General features: G+C 37.9%; 2 protein-coding genes across 2 annotated transcripts in view; one reads left to right on the plus strand and one right to left on the minus strand.

The window, feature by feature from the left end:
- The window catches only part of LOC121294742 (cell migration-inducing and hyaluronan-binding protein-like), a 48,441-nt gene extending 43,388 nt beyond the window's left edge, over positions 1-5,053 (plus strand). The window contains exons 22-29 of the mRNA XM_041218798.1: positions 73-288; positions 462-673; positions 991-1,176; positions 1,621-1,825; positions 2,210-2,296; positions 2,695-2,852; positions 3,321-3,421; positions 3,957-5,053. Of these exons, the coding sequence (XP_041074732.1) occupies positions 73-288; positions 462-673; positions 991-1,176; positions 1,621-1,825; positions 2,210-2,296; positions 2,695-2,852; positions 3,321-3,421; positions 3,957-4,087 (1,296 nt within the window). The 3' untranslated portion in view covers positions 4,088-5,053. The remainder of the gene's footprint in view (positions 1-72; positions 289-461; positions 674-990; positions 1,177-1,620; positions 1,826-2,209; positions 2,297-2,694; positions 2,853-3,320; positions 3,422-3,956) is intronic.
- Positions 5,054-9,778: 4,725 nt separating this feature from the next.
- Positions 9,779-14,066, minus strand: LOC121295099 (LRP chaperone MESD-like). Its single transcript, XM_041219437.1, has 3 exons — positions 13,894-14,066; positions 12,881-13,113; positions 9,779-11,171 (listed from the first exon to the last, which is right to left on the minus strand). Exons 1-3 carry the CDS (start codon positions 14,050-14,052, stop codon positions 10,886-10,888), a joined length of 678 nt encoding a protein of 225 aa, XP_041075371.1. The 5' UTR covers positions 14,053-14,066; the 3' UTR covers positions 9,779-10,885.
- Between the last annotated feature and the right edge of the window lie 2,651 nt (positions 14,067-16,717).

The following is a 16,717-nucleotide window of genomic DNA, read 5'->3' on the forward strand; positions in this document are numbered from 1 at the left end:
GTGTGTCTAGCAGTGGTCTGCAGAGGGCACCCTTGCACCATGTCTAACAGATACTTGCTTCTTTTCATGCAGATCACATCACGGGTGTTCTTTGGGGAGCCGGGTCCCTGGTTCAACAGGATGAACATGGATGGAGACAAGACTACGATTTTCCACGACGTCGACGGCTCTGTCAGCGAGTACCCAGGAGCGTTCCTCGTGAAGGACGATAACTGGCTCCTCAGGCACCCAGACTGCATCGATGTCCCAGACTGGAGGGCAGCTATCTGCAGTGGCCGCTATGCACAGGTTCATTCCCTTCTTCCGTTCATGTTTCAACCTCCATAGTGCCACTGTACCTTTTGCTTATGAATTCCCCCTGCTATAAACTGCTATAAATTAAATACAAAACGGTAACTGAGAGTATAGCTTGTTCTAATATAGTCTAACATGGGGTTTGGATGCTGCCTTATCGTTGACAGATTTACATTCAAGCCCGTAACCCAGCTAACCTGGACATGAAGATGATTAAAGACGAGTACCCTGAGCACCCTTTCTCTCTGGTGGGGGCTCTTGGGAAGAAGAACCACTACCAGCAGTACCAGCCTGTGGTCACCCTGCAGAAGGGATACACTGTCCACTGGGGCGGGACAGCTCCTCAGGAACTCACCATATGGCTCATCAACTACAACAGGTAAGGCTGTGTTCAAATTACAACCCACTGGTGTGGTGATCAATTGCTTAACGTTATTGGTGTGTATTTTTAGGTTCCACATTGAATGTTACATATTTAAATATAAAAGTATTCTGGTATGTAAACAGCCTACATTTAATTGTGGCTCATACAATGCTTTACTCGTTTTTTCACTTTTTGTAAAGTACCGCATAAGCATGTAAGATTTCCTGTGTATTTTATCCACGTAATCTCCCAGTTTCTGCACCAGCGCCATCTAGTGAATATTTTACAGAATTACATTCAATTTCAAAGTACTCTTGAATTTTTCTTCATAGGAATGACTGGATCCAGGTTGGGTTTTGCTATCCTAAAGGAACAACCTTCTCCATCATCTCTGATGTCCACAACCGCCTCACCAAACAAACTCACAAGACCGGGATCTTCTTTCAAACTTCCCAAAAAGATAAACTAGCCCATAGTCACCCGCAGAGGGGCTACTACTACTGGGAAGAGGATACTGGGTAAGGATCATCATCCACTCCAACTACAAACATGCTGAATTGTAGTAAATCAAAGTGAATTCATAGCGAAGAATTTGTCAGTATTGGCAATCTCGAAAACTCGAGGCAACACTTTTTTTCTTTTTCTAATGCTAATTTTCCATATGTCCTTAGAAGTGTGCAGCCAGTGTTAATTTGACTGAGATGTTTGCAAAACTCAGCTGCAATTTCTAGCTCTCTTGCAGCATGTTTTACATGCAGGTATCAGAATATCTAATTCATACATCACTGCAATGTGTGTTCATGAGGTGGCACAGAAGAGCACATTAAGCTGTATGATTAAGTTAGGTCCTTCTAGATTGTCTGCAAGTGCTATTATTATATCTGGACAGCTTTGATGCTCCCCTGCTGACTCGCAGGATTCTGTTTGTAAATAGCTCTGTGCTTTATTTCTGTTTCCTCAAGGCTGCTCTTCCTGAGGCTGACAGCACAAAACGAGAAAGACGAATTCGCCTTCTGTTCAGTGAAGGGCTGCGAGAGAATAAAGATCAAAGCTGTGATCCCCAAGGGCAGTGGCCCGAGTGACTGTACAGCCCAGGCTTATCCCAGATATGCAGAGATGCCCATTGTAGATGTGCCAATGCCAAAGAAGCTGTCCACTTCAAAGCTGGTGAATGATTGATCCTTCATTTTAGTCTCCGTTCACCTTACCTGAAAGACTAGTATGAGAGCTCTGCGCTCTCTCTCTCTCTCTCTCTCTCTTGTAATTTCAACTGAAATGTGAATAAATGTTTGCCACATTTATATTGCACCCCAGAACCACTTTGGATTATGAAATGTTTTACAGGGCCACTGTAATAAGAGTATGCCCCAAGTTGGTATGGCATCAATGGTGTTCTAATGAGGCACACTACCAACAACCAATAAAAGCTAACATGAATGAACATTTCAGTATTGACAGGCAACTAACCTTTTTATTTGAACCTTTCATGGTACACAAGTTAATGTGTAACTCCTGCTCTCAGTGAACAGTTTCCCCTCTGTGTTTCAACAGCGCACAAAGGAGCACTTCCTAGAGGCCAAGCTGGAGTCCTCCAATACCAGATTTTTCCATATCAAGGATGATTTTGCTTATGCTGAGGTAGGCCCCTATACAGCTTTACACCCCATCCCATATCAGCTACTTTAAATCCCACTTTATTATACATTAATAATCCAGAAGGGGGCGCTGAATCAAATGCTGTATCATCTGTTGGGTCCTGCTATTCTTCTGTTTCTTTGTAATGTCTAACCACACTGAAACTGAACTGTGGGAGATCGTCAAATAGTGTATCATGTGAAAAAAATCCACATTATAATTTAATTATTAAATGCGTTTGACTTGTATATATACACAGTTAACTTTTGTGTAAACACAAATGAAATATTACACAAATGTGCATTTTGAGAAACCTGACACATATTTAAGGCATTATTTTTGTTATTGGCATTACTCTGTAAGTTGCAGAGTATGAATCTTCTGATGTTATCTGTTGTTAGGTCAATGGGAATAAACATTACCAGCCTGAGGATGGAGTCCAGCTGACTGTCATTGACGGTCAGTATGGGAAGGTGCTGGACAGCAAAGGGTTTAGAAACTCAATTCTGTTGGGAATCCCGGCCCAAATCGAGAACTACGTAGCAAGCCTCAAAGACGAGTGAGTAGCAGATCCGAAGACTGGGGGCTTTCCATTGTTCTGCAGGACAGCAGCTTCATTGATAGGGTTTATATTAATCAGAAAAGGATCTTAGCAACATGGGGTTAAAGTAAGAATCCGCAAAACCTTATCTCATTCACTGACTCGGGAAAGCACTCCCCTAAGGGATTCACAGTTTGTATTCTACAGCGCAGCTGCCCTTTGTATTTGTCCGCAAGCATCTCGTGCTGTGCGTGGGGAAGCATCTGTATTACAGCTAATCATCCATTGTTTAAGCAACCTGAAATGCTTTTAGTGGCATGCACATCAAACAAAAATGCTATTTACACTGCAAGTCATTTCACAGAACACTCTGCATTGTGTAGCTGTCACAGAGTGTTTAGACTGCGTGTTGCACATCTCCAGGGGTGGTTGTGAGAGCGAATTTGTAATTATTCATACTGTGTTTTATGCTGATGTGTTTTATAGGTCTATTGTGATGATGACCTCAAAAGGACGCTTGGTAACCAAAGGGCCATGGACTAAAATACTTGAAAAACTTGGAGCAGAAAACAATGTGAAGTTAAAAGGTAATTCACGCTGCAGGGGTGTTGCTTCTCTAATGATAGTTTGTATTGTACCTAGGTTAGTCTCAGCCTGAATAATCTGCATATACAGCACACAATTAAGTCATGCACATGCATTCTGGTTTAAGACTAGATTGCCTGCTTTACTGTGTCCTAAATTCTAATAAAGTTTGTACAATATAACAGCAGGTGGCACTGTGTCAGATTCATTGATATTCCAGGGCAAACGTGTACATAAATCTGAACACAAGAGGTCAGGATATTTCAAATTCAGACAGATTTTAATTAATTGTAGCATTAAATTAATTATCAATTACCAAATACAAAAATAAGCATAGTTACAAAGTAAAGCTTGTTCAATATACGTGTATGTATGTGCATACATAGATACATTCATAGATGCATGCATACATATGCACATTTTACCAATTTATATACTCTATATACTGTACGTTGTGTTTAACATTTAAGTTATTAACACAAACGCACTATTGATAACTAGCTTCTACGGTTCTTTTTTATGTTCTCTTTCTTGTAGACAAGCTGGTGTTTGTGGGGTTCAAAGGAAGTTACAAACCTGACTGGGTGAAACTCATCACAGACGACGAAGCGGCTAAAATTCATCAAGTGCTGCCAATTCCTGTGGTGAAGAAAATGAAACTTCGATGAAAACAGGGACTTGCTTCCTGCTGCCAGCACTGTTCAGTGTAACTGTCTGAGTCTAAGGGGGTTGAGGGAGAGGACTACTGATTTCTGCTTAGAAAGAGCATGCGTGTATTACAGCATAGTGTTATTGATGTCTATTCTTGTTGTGTGTGACAATGTTCAAGTAAGTGGTTGTAATGGGTATTGAATATGCTTGATTTAAAAAAAGAAGCATTCCTTTTGCTGTATGTAAATGGTGTTAACTCCAGTCACATTCCAGTGGCGTTTTGGGTAGTTTGTTCTATAGTTTCTCTGAATTCTAAATGGCAAAAAAAAAAGTTTTGGTGGGTGTGGAGTCTTTCATATTAAAAAGCTTGCTTTGTTCTGTACCAGCGAGAAATGTAGACAGATTAGAATCAAATTTGTTCCATTGATCAAAACAGTAAAAAAAAAAAAAAAAAAACTATTGGCTTTTCTTTTTATAAACGGTTTCTATTCAATACCAAATATTTCTTTCTATCACGGTTATTGATATTCAGGTTTTAAATCTATGGCATTGGCCAATTTCTTAATTGAGTATCAAACACAGGCTTTTACTTTTCCTCTTGCCGAAATAGCTGGTCTTTTTTCGGAGATTGTAGGTGTCAGTGTTTTGTATGTTTAAATATGTTTCTAATATACAGCAGATTGATTAAAGAGTTATATTTTATACTTATTTATTGTACAGGCACAACTGAACACATTAGAAGTTGTAATGTGTTTGTGGTATTACTGTCCTGAGTGTAAAAGTTGTAAGCATTGTCTGATGCGCTATAACCCAGACCGGTGTGTAATTATTGTTATTACACAACACTATGGTTTTTTGTACAGTACTGTGGAAAAGAATGTAATTCATGTGGATGTGAAAGTTAAGTTAGTAAAAGCACTGTTGTGATTGTAGCTGATCAAAGGTAACACAATGTACAGATCTCAATAAAAGTGTTAACTATAGAACGCTTCTCCTGTCTTGTCCTATCATTGCACATACAGTAAAACCTTATCTGAACTTTGATATCACCGCCTGTTATCCAAACAGCCACTAGGTAACTGACTGTGCTATATGCTGTCTGCCATGGTAAATGCATTAACCAGACCTTTATTAATTATTCACTATTCGTGAGACAGGTTGCTTGGTGTATAGTTAACCATGATACACTTAAAAAAAAAAAAAAAAAAAAAAAAAAAAAGGTCATTCTTAGAACAATTAAGTGATTTTTCATTGACCAGTTTTTTTTTTGTTTTTTTTTGAAATTATAAATATGTTTAGTCAAATAGCCATTTTAAATTCAGATTCCTGGTCCTGCATTTTGAACATCTACAGCCTTTTGTCTCTCGTAATGGAAATCATTCTATGGGCTCAGGTAGCAAAGCTGCTAAATGATTCAAACTTTCATTATGTTCTGTGTATAATTTTGGATCATTCCAGCTTGGGTTAGTCAACTCTGACCTCTACAGCTGGAAAGCTGCCAGTGTGGAATGGAAGTGAGCCATTGTTCTATCAGAGCAGTGCATTGTCATAACCAAGATCCAAAGTGTTCCTTCCTGTGCTGTGTGTATAGCCAGAGCATTTGACTCATGAAGAATTTATTCTTCAATAATAATCTTTCTTTTTATATAGCACCTTTCATAGAAGTGGCTAAGCTGGGATTTGAACCGGGGACCTCCTGGTTATAAGGCCGTTTATTTAACCACTGGGACCACACAGTCCTCTTTATCCTGGTTCAACAGTTCCCTGAAAACAACAGCGCTCTATAATAGCGCGGGTCAGGAGTCCAAGGACATTTTGTAGGATATCTCGAGTCATTTTTCACACATTCAGCTGTTTTGTTTCCATCAAAACAAAAAAAGGGGAATTAGCTATGTCTCAGTGTGGATATGAATAAACACTCACAAGCACAGAGCTCCAGTAATTTTCCTGTCTTGCAGCAGATGTAAGAACATACCAGTGTTCCTTCCATGGACAAGTGAGGCTTATAAGAGATGGTTGAAGAGAGGCCCTGGACTGAATGGCGGGTGATCAGGGTGAGCTTGCAGCCAGTAGCACATTGTTCCTCATCTTTAATGAACGCTCAAAATTCTCAAGAAATATGGGAAGCAAAACAGAATAAAGATTAAAATTAGCTTACAAAATTATAACGTTACTTCTACTGTGAGAAGACAGTCAAATAATTTTTAGATCATGCGTTCATATAGGCCTATCCCATAATATTCTATTCAATAAACACAGCCACCAAAGAATTTAAAAGGTTCCCATGGTACTGAAGAAGGAAGTAGGGATAAAATCACTAGAATAACAAACCCCTCTGACGGTACAAAATCTTAAAACACAATGACTAATTTGAGCAAACATATCTTAAGACATAGCTGTAGTTTTCAGGATTCATAGCTTCATAGCTCATCAGCTATTACATTCCATGTGTTCATGGTCTAGGTATTAGAAAAGCATTTGCTACTTGCTCATTCATAAGAGATGAAAAATAAGGAAAGCTAATACAATATTAATAAACAGTTGAGGGCTGTCCTTTGTAAATGGTGCCAAAATTAAGAGCTTATTTTTAAGGAATGGATTTGTGACTTTATAGTGGTACAGAGCTCTCCAGTGAAATATGGATGTTCATCTGGCCAACAAAACAGATATGAAACTTAAAAGCGTCTGTACCAAACAGAACTGAAAATGTCCTGCGAGCCCACATGGAAGGATCCTGAGATTCAGGTACAGGAATATATTTCTTCTGCCTTGGAGTGCTTTGGTAATGTCCTATTTTCAGTTCCAAAAATCATAGGCTACTTGTCAGAATTATCATCCCGCACTATATTACAGTGAATTATCTGGCAGTTTGCATGCCTGGAATGCAGTGTTGAAAATCACGACGTCCGAGTTAGACGGTTCTCATAAACACAAGGAATTCTGATCATATCCTAGCAGGCCATTTGGGAACATACAGTATGCGCTGGCTCCATTTAACCTTCTGACTGTCCTGTCCGACTTCTCCTGGGTAGTAAGTGTTATTTCCTAATTGCTTATGCCTCAAAAATATAGAAAATGGCTATTATTCCCCACAAACTTTGCTTTTGTGACCAGGACACAAAAGCAAAGTACTTATACTAAAGTAATATAAAAATGACTACAAAAGATTTAGAAGTGAGTAGTTTTTCGAGATTTACGATTATACTGTATTTACAGTACAATCGTAAATCTTGAAAAACTACTCACTTCTAAATCTTTTGTAGTCATTTTTGTATTAATTTAGTATAAATACATATTAATTTGGATTCATATGTTGTTTTTTTCTGACTTTATGTGAACGAAAAGACATACATTTGCCCGTTTTCCCATTGGAAATAGTGATATTTTGAAATATCACTGTCCTGGTCACAAAAGCAAAGTTTGTGGGGAATAATAGCAATTTTCTATACTTTTGAGGCATAAGCAATTAGGAAATAACACTTACTACCCAGGAACAAAAATTGTGTTACATAGTGTTATTAGTTCCTGTGACCCATTTTAAAAATCATCATCGTCCGTGATAACTTGTTAGAATGCATAAATAAAATGAATATTTATAAAGAAATACATACACAGCACATTCTTTTACTGAAAAAACGAAACCGATAATGTTGAAAAGTTTTGACATCATTCCACAACTTTGAAAGAACAAGGGTCTGTATCAGCATTTCTCAACCCTGGTCCTGGGGGCCCACTGTAAATGCTGGTTTTCTTTGAAAACTGAGTTCTAAATTACTTAACTAGACCCTTAATTGAACAGATCATTTGCTTAATTAGACCTTTTTAATTGTTTTCAGCTCATAAGTAGTTGAATTAACGGTCTAGTTCAGTAATGGAGAGCTCAGTTGGAATGAAAACCAGCATTCACAGTGGGTTCCCAGGACCAGGGATGAGAAACACTGGTCTATACGACGGGAATTTTTACAGCATGTGGCGGCCAAAAATAACAACAAATACTATGGAAGTGGTTTAATGCAAAAAGGTCTATTGCCTCATTTTTCTTTTTTACATGTTTCCTAATTTAAAAGGATATTTTTCAGTATGTTCTTCAGCATTATGAGATGTGACCCATATTGTTTAATAAAGATGCATCTGAGTGCTCTTGGTTGTATGCAGCTTACACTTTACAACGTACCTAGCACCTATTGCATGCCAAGACATGTACCATCTGTAAGTTAATATAAACCAATTAGAGAGAGTGGGAGGTCAGAACAGTCATTACTGAAAATACACTCCACAGAAGTACAGTGATGGTTTCTAAGGGAATCGGATTAATGTCTAACAATATCATATTCTAAAATAAGAAAAACCATCATTGTAATTGAGTAACTCAGTGAACAGCTTTTCTTTGGAGTAATTAGCAGGTACACAGAACACCGGTGTTGTCTTTTGTAAGCACGATGTTGCTAAGAAACAGCTCTATCTATTGCATGAATCTTCTTTTTAGGGTTGTTGATTCCTTTAATCCACAAGGCTGGTTTCTCTAATTAGAATTAATGGATCCCTCCCTCTGTATTTTGTCGGTTGTTTTTGGCATTAACAGATTTTAATCTATTGACAGAGCCTGGAATGAGAAAGTGTTTTTTTTTTTTTTTTTTTTTTTTTATTTTAGTAGTCACAAATTATTTTTTGTATTTTTTCCCCAATTCAGAATATCCAATTATTATTTAGACTCAGCTCACCACTACCACCCCCACGCTGACTCAGGAGCGGTGAAGGCGAACACACGCGGTGTGCTGTCAGCTGATCGCTTCTTTACACACTGCAGACTTGCCATGCAGCCACCTCAGAGCTGTAGATTCGGAGGACAATGCAGCCCTGGGCATCTTACAGAGAAGCCTGCAGGTGCCTGGCCAGACTACAGGGGTCGCTGGTGAGCAGCGAGCCGAGGACACCCTGGCAGACCCAATTCAAATCCACTTTCTTTCTGGTAGATTGTGGTTAGTTTCAAGTGAAGCGAACAAACTGCCTAATAATATTTGACAGAGAATTCTAAATATTTATCTCAAGACAAACATAAATCCAGCTGGCACTGGCATCACACAAAACCACCCCTGAAAATGTCACAAGGAAATTCTGCAGTGTCCCCTTCAGCTCTTCAGAAGCAAATACAATAGGGTGTGCTCAATTCTAGAAGTATACACACATTCTGCATAGTAAATGGGAGCTACAGTAATCCACTGATGTGAAGAGAACGTACATTTTTAGTATTATACTGTTTTGGCAATTCATACCGGAAAAACTTGAAAAATAAAACGCTCAGGATTGTTAACAATAGCTTGTTAAAGCTGAAAATGAATTTAAATTGCCAAGCTCAAACAAAGCTCCTTGTTGTTGCTGCTAATCGGGTTCAACCAGTACAAATACAGCAGAGCAGATTACATGACAATGATTGATCTTAGCAAGGCTGACTGAATTCTTTCTTATAATTGACACAGACATCCATTCCTGTAAAAGTGCCGAATCACCCTGTGGTATTAAATTCCAACCGGCTCAGCAGTCAACGTGTCAGATCAAGTGGGTCAACAGCGCTAGCACAAGGAGCGGCTTTCTGTCAGAGATGTACCTTGCTTGAGAACCTGTTCTATACACAAAACAGTTTTCATGTAAATAACCAAGCTGGCTCTGTGGATTCCAAACAGAAGAAAGCATAGGAAAAACAACTGTACTATGGTAGAAAAACTTTTATTATAAAAATCTAAGTAAACATATTACTTAATCAATACCATTTAACACCAGGAGTCATCAACATACTTGATTTATTATCCCTTTTCATTGGCTGCTAATTAGGATATAAATTAAAACTGAAGCTATGCAATAACATCAAAGGGTAATTCACACACCACTGAGAAATGCCATGGCCAGATCCTTATGGTGAACTATACTGTACTTTGCTAGCAATATACTGCAGATTTTTTGCTTTGGGGGGAAAAAACATAAAAGATTGTATTAGGGTAATGTTCTTCTAAACATACAACAGATGGCACTTTTATAAAAGTAAGCAACAATACACATACAATTAGGCTTTATTTGTAAACTATTTGTAATATTTTCAGGTTTTGTTAAAACAGTTTTTCTACCACAAATTCCAGATTAAATGATCTTTTTTGTATTCTTAACATTAGCAAGACATAATGGAAACAGATTTAGATTTATCCAATTTGATGGTGCTTTATCGAGCCCTGAGCACCCTGATGAGATCCGATTAAAAGTAGAAGTGACTGACAGGTATTGGTCTTACTGCAGAGCAACCTATGAAGACCACCACTGTTTCCTAGCAGAGGAGGCGGGGAAAGCCTGCCAAACCATAACACAGTAACTCAGGGGAAAACATTTTATCCTGCTAATGCTGGCTATCTATTAACACATCAATAAACGTAAAACTTGAAATAACCGTACCATGAGTTTTGCTGGAGTTTTTCACACAGAAGTTTTTTCAAAATGAGTAACTTAATATTACTGGGGGTAAACCTTCACACGTGATAACTAATCCATGCTCATCCACCTTTAATCCCAAAGAAACCGAGTGAAGGTAAACAAGCGTTTGGTTCATTAACTTGCACGCACTTTCATTTTGTTTCAATAAAGACTGAATGATTGATTGATTGATTGGTTGACTGAAGGTGTACCTTTAACCCCGATGGTGTGACTCTTCCATTGGAGAAGCACACTAACCAGGGTTAAAGCACACAGGATTAAGAGATGCCTCAGTAAACAGGGGAGGGGCGTGCTCTAGTAGAAAAGCTGTTTAGAGGCACAGTTCACACGAACGAGGATCACAACTCTACTTTGTTTTTGTTAGCCTTATTATTCTCTTTGTGGAATTTTGATTCCTTGCTTTCTTCCTTCTCCTTCTTCTTCTTCTTCTTCTTCTTGTCTGGGTTGATCTTGTTCTTCTCCTCCTCCTGCTTGCCCTTCTTTTCCGCTCCTTTCCCAGGGAACACCTGACCCTCTACAGTCACCTCGGAGCAGCGCTCCTGGTTAACAAGGAAGTCTTTGATCTCCCACGCGTAGCCCCCGTCCCGCAGCATGAAGATGGCACGGTTAGAGCCCACAACGAATCTGAGAGGGAATCAAAATCAATCATAAGAGGGGAAAAAAAAGAATTAAAACTCGATGTCGAGTTTTTAAACTGCAGTCACTTCCAGAGCCACGTCTGACATGGTGTCACTAGGTCATTTAGTCTTGTAACTCACGAGAAGTAAATCTGATCTCCCTGCATACACATGAGATTCTGACATGCTTTCTATAAAATAGAATGATTTATACACCAGGAAAGATATGACTCTAAAAACGTAGGGGGTTGATGCTGTCTACAGACATAACAAATTCGCAACAGCTGTCAGACTAGACAGAATGTTGCAGAACAGCATGAGATCAAATACAGACAGTATTTAATTCAATACAGCAAGACATATGGCAGGGTAAACCTGCATTATAACCAGAGATAGTACGTTTCTGTATACCGTTAGACCATGTAAAAAATGACTTCTCCAATTGTTAATTACTGTCAAGCTGTCCTCACACCATTCCTTTACTGTAACCAAATTATAGACCATGATATTTAACAGAATTCCCAATGCATGCGAGTCACTCTCAACCACAAGAGATACACTTCTATAATAAGCACAAGGAAGTTCCTTTGACTTCAGCAGAGAGAGAGAGAGAGAGAGAGAGAGAGAAACACGTTAGTAGTAAGATTATATTTTCTACAATCTTCATTAAAGCGAGAGGTACTTTACGTTCACGTCTAAATACTATAAAATAAGAGTAGTTGGATTAGTTGGAGAACTTTTTTTTTTTTTTTCTTTAATCAGACCTACTAGAACCTGAAGCTATCGTGACTCTGGAATACCTAGCCGTCTTCAGCTAGCCAATCTGACACCTAGATTTAACTTCGGAAATATATTCACATATTTAAAAAAAAAAAAAAAAAAAAAAACACCACATTTTTTTAATTCATACATTTTCCAACATGACATATTTGTTATCGGTCTCAAATACATAAGCCAGTTTGTACCTCCCCTAACTTGAGCTACTTGTTTCCTGTTATTGCAGAATGTAACCTGATATTTAAAACGAACCAAACACCACAGTCAAGGGTCAGAAGGCCAGCTGCACCGCAGGAGTTCACAATGCCGGAAGAACAACGGCATATCTAAAAGCCAGAAGTACTATTTTGTATCAGTGAACTTCATCTGAAGCCATTTAAAAATCTGAAGCCAATTATAGAATACCACCTACCACAAATTCAGCTTAATAACAACAACAACAAGATTTTATTTGGATAACCCTTACTTATGTCCAACTAAGCATCAGTTTGAGTCAATTGCTGTATAACCTCCCTTTGTTACATGCATGCATTTTAATGTTTGCTTGCAGCATTCTTGTACAGATAAATACTGTCGAAGGATTTGAAAAACAAGAATTAAAGACTAAAGAATAAACACTTAGAAAAATATACTCCAATGTCAATCCCAGCATAAAAAAATAAGTTCCTTGACAAAATTGTGCACCACCACATTTCTATTGGGTGTGCACATAACCATGTACTGTGTGAACAGTAACTGCATTATAGTGAAGTATCGACATGTGACGAAACTTGGTGAGGACATTCTTTAGCAGAAGTAATTGAGAGTATCCAAATATGGGGATTGTAGCTGCAATTGCATGACACACATTGGGGAGGGGGGATAGGGTTATTATACAATGGCACTGCTTCTTGCAAGTTTTAAACTTGTAGCCGAGCAATGGCAGAAATGCAACCCTACCTTTGAACATCATAGTTCGCATTGAAGAGGCTGCCCTGCCACAGGCTGGTGATCTCCTCAGTCTCCTTTTCAGTGGGATTTCCTGAGACAGATGCAAAGACCATCAGTGTCTTCCCTTTCTTAGACAACTTCAGAAGCTCTTCAGGCTTTTTTGGATCCACTTTAGAAAAGTCGATAGGCGGGGGTGATCTTTTGTGTTCTGGGAGATCGCCCTCTTCAATATCATCATCTCTCTGAGCAAAAGTTAAAAAAAAAACAATGTGTTAACCAGCAATTTGTGTCTCGTGTCCTTACGTGGATGGAAATAAGACAGCACTGCAGTTTGATTTACTGTAATCTTGATTAGCCACAGGAACGGATCGAACTGTTATGCAATGGAAGTCTTACTTCCATTCCTGCCTAAAGTAGTTTTATACCCGTCTTTGCTAAAACTGCATTTCAGTTTTGTGAAACAAAGACTGTCGTCCTGGCTGGGCGAGACTGTTCTGCCCAGGACCTGTTACGAGGTTCATGTTTAAACTCTGGATTTCATCACCATCATCTTTTTTCCACTTGTTTTAGAGAAAGGGGGTCACATGACTTCCACCAGTACTTAACTAAAGCCAGGAAACAGCTTTTATTGCGTATAAACAGCAGGATATTGCGTATCGTTCATAATAGTTATCTTCTATTATTATTATTATTATTATTATTATTATTATTATTAATATTATTATTATTAATAATTAATTAATTAATTAATAATAGCCTAAGTCACCGGCGTTAGTGCATCGCATTTGACCTCTCGGAACGTGTTAACATATCGAGCCTGGTATGTATAGACGTGCAAACACTGTGTATATCATACACAATATATATATATATATATATATATATATATATATATATATATATATATATATATATATATATATATATTATAATCAGCTTGACAATACATATCTACCGTATACTGCGGTCGAGGTCTGTACTAAAGGCAATGTATCAATCTAGCAATGAAGAGAAAGGCATACCTCCCACTCTTCCAGCAGCCTTGCCATATCTGCATCATTATAATCCCTGATGTCCTTTTTCTTTTTGGGTTTTTGATTTTTGACATCGTTTGCTGTCACTATGCAAAAAATAGTTACGCACAACAGAAACAACACACAACTCCACTTGGGGGACGCCATCTTTAACAGTTGTTCAAATCTGACTGGCTGACTAGATTTAAACGTCAGGCCGTTGGAACAGGAGGCGTGGTTATGTAGAGACGCCCACATATAGCTACACACAGAGTTAAAATGCAACGTCTACAGGAGGCTTGATTTAAACATGTATTATATTCTATCTAGTAAATGTGGAAACCCAACAAAGGGGTATTTTATAGATCCAAAGTTTCCAGCACTCATTCTGGGGATAAAGGTGTTTGTAAATGTAATTAGGTGAAACTTCTAGTATCATTTCACTCCTTTACCCAGTCATCATGAGTGTTAATTCAGTACAGTTCCATGTAGTAATATCAAATTCATTTAAAATGGAGTAGATAATCATTGCCATAAAACAAATGCTGATAATTTATTTTTATTTATAGAACAGAATGTTTTAGCAGACTTTCCCTACCAGATTCAGATCACATTCACTGCAGGAAGGCTTTAATGTGTGTTGTTCACAGTGAGTACTGTGTGTATGAGAGACTGTTTCCTAATTATCTACATGCTTGCTCCAGCACACACCAATACACCTGCTTCGCAGAACACATACTCTGAAACCAGGGGCTTCACTCAGTGGCTAGAATTAAGGCAGTGGAAGCAATCAAATGAAGGAAAACTACAACCAAAGAGGTTGGCTGTATATTCAAAGTTACAGGTTGCAGAATGTATATCTGGATATGCTGGAGCCATTACTTGCAGTAAACACCCCTTATGAAAGTGCCCCATAGTAAAAGCATAGCAAAGTGTAATAAAGCATTGTGAAAACATAATAAAGCTTTATAAAAAAATAATAATTTGAATTGAATTGAGTTGAGTTGAGTTTAGTTGAATTGAAGAGAGAAAGAGAGAGAGAGAGAGAGAGAGAGAGAGAGAGAGAGAGAGAGAGAGAGAGAGAGAGAGAGAGAGAGAGAGATATGAACTCATGAGAGATGAACTCAGGTCCTCAGATGGTTGTCAAAGGGAGTAAAAATTCCCTTCCATTGCGTGCTTTCCAAAAGTTCTGATATAGATAGATTGTGCTCAAAGAGCCAGCTTCCCAATGTTCTGGTATGTTTAACATGCCTTTGTCAAATAACATGCCTTTGTCAAGGGAAAGTGTGTTTGAAAACAAACATTTGAGGTATGTATAGGCTCTTGATGCCATGGTCACCACACATTTATTTATCTTTGAATTTAATGTCTTTGCAATGTCTTTCACTGTATAACTAATGATGTAACAATCTACTGTTCCTTTCTATTTAACCCTTCAGGCATCATGGTATCTGGTCTATTTATCCATTTATTTTCTTTTATTCTTCTGTACTGTACATTATCAAATTTTATTTTTTTCTAAAACCACATGGTGTCTGTTCCTTGTAAAATTCAGAACTATTGGATAATTCACTTTATTTGTTACATTTGATAGGTGGCTCTGTATTCTTTTATATAATGATATTCCTGTCTCTCCTACAGATTTTGTTTTATTACGTTTTGTGCAAAATATACCATATACAAGGTTGCTATCCTTGCATGACAGCTTTTTTAAGACTGAGTATTTGTTTTTTTATTTGTGATTTCACTTTTATCTTTACCAGTACATTTGCACACTTTAGATGTGCTGTTACGGGTTTCAATGCCCATTAATGTATCTATGATCCTTTTAGTGTGGACTAAAATATCAGCTAAATTTGCATCACTTCTAAAAGCTACGATCGGTGCTTTCGGAAATATACGTATTTTATTTTTTTTCTGAATTATGAAGTATACGTAAATGCTTCCAAACTATTGGGTAATCATTTAGAATATGTAATTATTAATGCTACTCTCATAACCCCCTCTTACCTTATAATTTAGTAATTCATTCCTATTGAGTTTGTTAACTTTTCTCAATTATCTCTCAGTAATGTGTTCTTTATGTCCCTTTTTCTTAAGATTTATTTTTAATTCCTTTCTCTGTTTTTTGTAGTCATTTTCGTCAGTGGTATTCTCTATTATTTGTTTGAAGTACTGGTTATAGATAAACAACAATAAACAACATATTTTTCTGTTGTCTGTTTTTGTTACAGTATCAAAACATCTGGCTGAATTACAAACAATTCTTCAGGTGTATTTTATTCTAGTTAATCAACTCATGGCTTTCTAACAACAAGCTGAAGTATAGCCAATTCCTGTTACAGCAGTGTTCGACTTCCTTTTCTGTTGAATCCTTCATGTCACTGACATTCTCACACACACACACACACACACACACACACACACACACACACACACACACACACACACACACACACACACACACACACACACACACACACTCGGCAGTTCGGTCAACAGAAACCTCACAGATTCCTCACAGGACACTCCACCCAATGGCACGGCGCCCTGTGCAGCTGCACGATTGACAATGCAGAACTGCTTGCGGCCGGAGCACTGGAAACGAATAAACTGGTGTGGACTTTAAAACAGTGTGAGCTCTTAACAAAGTGAATTGGTCTGTAAAATGCATTTTTTACTGATTCATTTCACGTGTGGCTATTGGATAATGCACAGAAACAGAATTTAAGAGATTGCTTATTTATTACAAATATATTTGCTTCATTTTGGGTGTTTCTAATACGGAGGCGTGTTGTGGGGCAGGGGGTGTCTAAATTAAAAATAACTGACT

Source organism: Polyodon spathula, chromosome 19 (assembly GCF_017654505.1).
Source record: "Polyodon spathula isolate WHYD16114869_AA chromosome 19, ASM1765450v1, whole genome shotgun sequence".
Lineage (NCBI taxonomy): Eukaryota > Metazoa > Chordata > Actinopteri > Acipenseriformes > Polyodontidae > Polyodon > Polyodon spathula.

Coding starts and splice junctions, on each gene's coding strand:
- LOC121295099 (XM_041219437.1), bottom strand. CDS start 14,052: ATGGCGTCCCCCAAGTGGAGTTGTGTGTTGTTTCTGTTGTGCGTAACT. Junction 13,114..13,893: donor GGCTGCTGGAAGAGTGGGAG/GTATGCCTTTCT, acceptor ACTTTTGCTCAG/AGAGATGATGATATTGAAGA. Junction 11,172..12,880: donor GCGAACTATGATGTTCAAAG/GTAGGGTTGCAT, acceptor ATTCCCTCTCAG/ATTCGTTGTGGGCTCTAACC.